The following is a 6,000-nucleotide window of genomic DNA, read 5'->3' on the forward strand; positions in this document are numbered from 1 at the left end:
GCTGAGGGTCTAGGAAGACCAAATAACTAGGAGAATCAATACTCACTTTGTATCTGTGTGATGCTGAGAAACCCTGCAAGGGCAAACCTTGTGTAGAGGTACTTCTGTTGCTGAATTAAAGTGACAGGAGCCAAAAAACATATTTTTTTCAGAGTGGACTGGAAAACTTTCCATTTGGAGCTTAATCTGAAGTGGATACTTGTGTCTATGACTACAAAAAGGTTTTACATTGTATTTTCTAAGTGAGCCTCATAAGGGACTGACGATCAACTGATACGTTGAAGTAGAAGTGTATGCATATGCATATGGTCCTTGCTGCCATACGGGAAGACTGCTGCATATGATCTGTAGCAGTTTGTTTATCAGGAAGTCTCTGATATATGGTAATATAAGTTATAGTTTGCCAGTGTAATTAACACTACAAAACTTGATTTGTGTTTCAGTTAGAAACTTTTATCAATTCTACATCCTGTGTAAAGCTGGCCATACACCTTACAATTATCTGCAGATTTTCTGTGGTCAGATGGAAAAGGTGCAACAGATTCCTCCATCTACACTTAACTGTGTGGATGGAGTAATCTCCACCTGGGCCAATCTGTTGCACTTTTTCCATCTGACCACAGAAAATCTGCAGATAATTGTAAGGTGTATGGGCACCTTAAGACTCTGTAGTTCACAGTGGTATCACAATGATATCTCACCTTATCGGATAAGTGCCAATTGGTGCAGTGAGGTTAATTTTTCACTTAATCCTCATGTCCCATCGCACTCCTGATCGGACAAAGCCCAAATTCAACTGGGTGGGTGAGGTGGTGACAACGGATGCCTCCGCAAAATGTAGATAGATGAAAGTAGTCACTTGCACTCCATAAGTATTAAAGTCAATGCTGTTTATTCACTGTGATGACACACATCTCCTTAGCAACGTTTCGGGACCGTGCGGCCCCTTCCTCAGGCAAACAGAGGAGGAAGGGGTCGCACGGTCCCGAAACGTTGCTAAGGAGATGTGTGCCATCAAGGTTAATTTTTCAGTCATGATAGCTATTTGACTATTATCTGGGACCTATACTCAAATATTCCCGTATGGCTTTGTTAATAGTCTTATTGCATTGGTGGGAAAAAAAGCATTATAAAAGAGCTTAAATTAGAACTATGAGGTGAGTGATTTCCACTCATCATCATTATTAGAGCCAACCTGTGACAAAGAAGCTGTCACAGGTTGGCTATATTGATCAGCAAGTGAGCGAACACATACCGTTGTTCACTCACTTTCCGATCATCTCCCTGCAGAGAGCGGTGACAGTCAGCCACAACTCACCAGAGGGGGCGGGCACAGCTGGCTCTGCCTAGTTAGGCATAGCCAGCTGTCACTCACGCAGCTGGGTGGATCCAGACAGTAATCTCTGGCTGCGGCACTCTAATTATATCGCGGGCAATAGCACGCTATATACTGAGCTTTAGGTCACGGGAGGAGGCTAGTATATGACCCCAAGGAGAACTATCTGGAAAAACACTACCCCATAGTTCTCTTTTAAATGTGTATGAAGAAAATGCTGTTCCGGGATCCCTTCAGTGCTTCTTTCATAACCATAAGATCTCTTCTGAAGGAAAAGATCAAGCATCATACTGGTAACTCTTTGTTTCAGCATTCAAAATATAACTTTAAGCCTAGTCTTTAAGTCATGTAGCCAGCACTGGTGGCAGCCTGAATCATCACTTTCTCCATAAAAGTCATTCACTCCTTCTATTGATGCCTATTTAATCCTGCATGACCGATAGCCTGGTTTTAAGTTAAACTTGAGTATACGTGCACTTTAAAGTAACTATTGGCATAACATTATCCTTTCTAAATCTGCCCAGTTTTCAATCCAATCTAATGATAACTTAGTCTTTGGGCACCAGGAGACTTTCACAGACATTCCCCTTAGACCAATCTTTTGGGAAATAGTGAATGACTATGTGGGTTTTCAAGCTGTAGCTTTTTTCTCCAATTAGAAATGCTATAGCTGGCAACATCCTCCCATTGTGCATCATCCATAGTCATAACCATGCATGCTCAGGAAACCCAACTCAAGTTCATGGTAAGATTTTTTTCACGATGTGAGATCAGAATGTTCATGTCTAAACCACCTTTAATATCTGTGGGTAATTTTGGAGGCGGTGCCATGTAACAAAAAGATTAAAAGGGGAATATCTATTACCAGAATCCTATCCAGTGGGGGAGGTGAAAGTTGCACAGTTAGCATACTACCTATTCTTCTACCGCTAATGTAAGTTATTTTTATAGGCTGTATCTAAAGAAGAAGACTCATTTCACTCTTCTAATGATGTCTGTACTGAAAGGTTACCCTTTCACAAACCACCTCCACCAAATGAGCTGTGGGCTACCTCAACACCAGTTTTAGAGTTTAAGTTGCCTACCATGGACTTTTACAACTTAAATCTTGGCCAGCCTGACGATACTAAGCTGACAGATCATAATGATGTTGACTCCCCTGATTCAAAGGGCCACTCAGAGTTGGCTGCTTTCAGCAAGCAGATAGAAAGCACATCAACAAGTTCATGGATGCCAGTAAAGACTCATGGAGCTGACATTCCTGCTGACATTCCTTCTTCTGTTTTAAAGGTAATCAGGGTTTGTGCAAGATTAGAATAAAGCTAAGTCCAGGCTGATATAAAAGACACACATTAATACAGCTCTGTATTTATTAACACATCATTAACTGTTTTTTTTAATGCAAGCATTGTTAAGCACCTGAATTTAAACCAGCTATCAGGCTGCAGTCCTTATACAGCAAAGTTCACAAAGGGGAAGGGATGTACCAGTTAGATGTGCTGCATTGCATGCTGATAGAAGGAGAAAGCAGAATGACAGAAATGGTCTCAATAGTTGAAAGCATCGCCTTTAAAGGAGAACTATGGGGTCAGTGTTTTTCCCCATAGTTCTCCTTAGGGTAACGGGAGGACACAAACTAGCGTCCTCCCATTACCCTAAGCTCAGTATACCGCGAGCTAGAGGCAGAGCCAGCTGTACCCGCCCCCTCCCCCGTCCGTTCCGCCAGTCAGCGCTGGTAGATTGGAGCGGGGAGAGGGGTATCCAGCCCTCCGCCTGTCACGGCAGAGAGCCATGACAGGATCGAGAGGTGAGCGAACCTGGTATGTGTTCGCTCACCTCCCGATCTACTGAGCTGACCTGTGACAGTCTCATTGTCACAGGTCGGCTAGAACTATGAGGTGAGTGGAAATCACTCATCTCATAGTTCTCCTTTAACACTATCTGTCCCCAAAAAATGGTATAAAATTCATTTCAGTACAGCGTTGCATGACGGAATAAACGTCAGTCAAAGTACCGCAGCGCTGAATACTGAAAAATGGCCTGGCCAGGAAGGGGGTCTAAACACCTGGTCTTGAAGTGGTTAACTGACAATTGGACAATGCAGATCACAAAAAGAGAGTACAGAGCCAATGAAGAGTGGGCTCTATATCATGTGACCAATCACAGTATCACACATTGTAAACACAGGCTGCAGCCAGCAGCCGATTTTCCCTTTCTCTCACACACTAATGCCTGTGTGCCTGAGAGGGAAGAAGGTTTCTGATAGCAGCCAGCACCAGTGTATATTGGCGCCAGTGTTAGCCAATACCCCTCTACAGTATATATCAGTTCCATTATGTCTCTGATCTGACTTGTACATTAACTCCTTACCTCCACTATCCCACATATCTGCCTCCCACATCAACCCCTTTGTCTCCATGCTCCCTCTGCATGTAACCTGCACATAAACCTCTTCATCACCTCCTTCTGTGTATGTGCTATGCATCTAATGTATCTAGTGTGCCATTACCAAGCTCCATGTTTTAATCCCCCCAATAATGGAAAGTTTACAAAAAAAAAAAAGTGGCAAAAAATCAGACCACCTTGGGGCTTTTCGTACTGTCCTGACATTTTTATTTGCTATGTTTTTTAATGAAGGAAATTAGAGAAATCATTTTTTTGTCTTTTCCCCCCCTTTTTATTTAGTAAAAAATCCCATTGCTAAAACTGAAAAGTCACCTGAACATTGAGGGGGTTTAACATGCCAGTCCTCAAGTAAAAAGACACTGTCACCTTTCCTATTTAGAGCAAAGTGACAGTGTCTTTGCCAAGGCACTTCCCTGACACCACTGATACTCACTTTGCCATTGCAGACCCTCCAGCCTCTCATCGCAGGTGGTGACAAAACCTGGTGCTTCTTGGTATAAGGTAGTATGTGATTTCCTCCCATGTGACCAATTTTTAGGCCCAAGCACTGTCACTTGAGTGAATTATGTCACTACGCTAACATCCAACACAAGCAGGCAAAAAAGAAAACTAAAAATTACTGCAAAGTTCAAAGTATGGCCCAACCTTTTTTTTCCCATAGTTCTCTTTAGGGTCACAGGAGGACATATATTAATGTCCTCCTGTGACCCAAAACTCAGCATATAGTGGGCAATAGCATGATGACAGCGCAGAGCCGCGCAGCAGCAAGGACGGATCCTGACAATATTGTAGGAATCCACCCAGCTGCCTGATTGACAGTTCGCTCTGCCTCTCTAGAAGCAGAGCCAGCTGTGCTGACTGGAGGAATGGAGGGGGGGGGGGAGATTCCTGCAGGGAGCAGTGACTGTCAGTCACTGCTTTTTGCAGGAAGAAGATCGTGAATTGAGCCGACGTGTTACAGATTCAATGTCACACATCAGCTCTAATTATGAGGATGATGTATTTGACTCACCCCATAATTCTCCTTTAAAGAATAGCTTAGATCATAAATAACTGAAATACAATTTAATTTTTCACAAAACCTTAGCATTTCAGAACAGTTTTTGTGTATTTGTTCAGAGACCTTGTGTAGTTGATAAACTCGCTAGCAAAGTGTATCTAGCACTTAAGCGGCGTTGTCTTCCCTGTTTAGGACAGGCGAATTGAAGGATTCTTCCTCTTGTGAATAACCTACCTCTATTCTACCCACTTCAAGTTTCTAACTCAAGCTTTTTACTAGTCATGTTGAAGCTCATCTAAACCCAAAAACAAAAGTTTAATATATTGCATCTTACCAGTCCTTAGAGGAGGTTCCTACAATAGTTTTCCTTTTTTCAGGCTTTTCTTTTTCATTTATTTTACCTGGTAATCCTGCGAATGACACACTTTCTGTCTCTGGGTGGTTATGGTTACTCCTCCACTAAATATACGAAGGAAGTCATGGTTGCAACCTAGGCTGGGCTTCAAACATGTCTCAAGCCACAAGACGCCAGCACTTTTGAAAGGTCTGTGATTAAAGTTTATTTAAACTTAGGAACTACAAGATAAAGACCATACAGACATTTAAAATTCATGTGACTATACCCGATGAGAAGAAAGATAAGGTTGTTTGCTCTTTCTGTTAAGTTCACAAGAAGTGAAAAGGCATTTCTGACAAGATCAGCAGGTATTTTTATGTACTTGCTGAAAATGTTTTTAGCCTGAAAAAAAGAAAACCAGTGCATCCACCACACATAAGGACAGGTAGGCCACAATATATAATACTTTTGTTATCCTTTAAATTGCCTGAATTTATAAGGTAATGAAGGATTAAAAGTTATCTCTATATAGAGAACTCTAACATAATGTCCAGACCACTTAAATACATTTTAGCAAACGTTATAGCAGAGTTTTCGATGCTCTATACACTGAAGGCTTTGACACACTGCACATGAAGCAGAGCGGAGCGGTGGCGCGCTGCCTTCCCGAGCAGTTTGTCATGTAGTTTCCTCTTCGGCACGTCAGCTTGCGAGAGCTCACGTAGCTGAGCGTGCCGAGATGAAAAATAATCATCAGCCAATCGGCTCGCACGTCAGCCGATTGGCCGAAGGTGCGCTCACACGCTGCACGCAAAGCTCCGTTCCGGACAGCTTTGCTTCGCTCTGCACGGCTTTGCGTGCAGTGTGTCACGGGCTTGATTCATGCATGCCGATCACTTTCTTCTCCCTGATGGCTGAGTG

The 6,000-nt window shown here is 42.7% G+C and overlaps 1 protein-coding gene across 1 annotated transcript in view; it reads left to right on the plus strand.

Moving 5' to 3' along the window:
• The window catches only part of MPDZ (multiple PDZ domain crumbs cell polarity complex component), a 132,269-nt gene that overhangs the window by 45,295 nt on the left and 80,974 nt on the right, over positions 1 to 6,000 (plus strand). Inside the window, exon 21 of the mRNA XM_018556477.1 lies at positions 2,288 to 2,626. Within this exon, the coding sequence (XP_018411979.1) occupies positions 2,288 to 2,626 (339 nt within the window). The remainder of the gene's footprint in view (positions 1 to 2,287; positions 2,627 to 6,000) is intronic.

This window comes from Nanorana parkeri, unplaced genomic scaffold, assembly GCF_000935625.1.
Source record: "Nanorana parkeri isolate BGI_ZX_2015 unplaced genomic scaffold, ASM93562v1 scaffold239, whole genome shotgun sequence".
NCBI lineage: Eukaryota > Metazoa > Chordata > Amphibia > Anura > Dicroglossidae > Nanorana > Nanorana parkeri.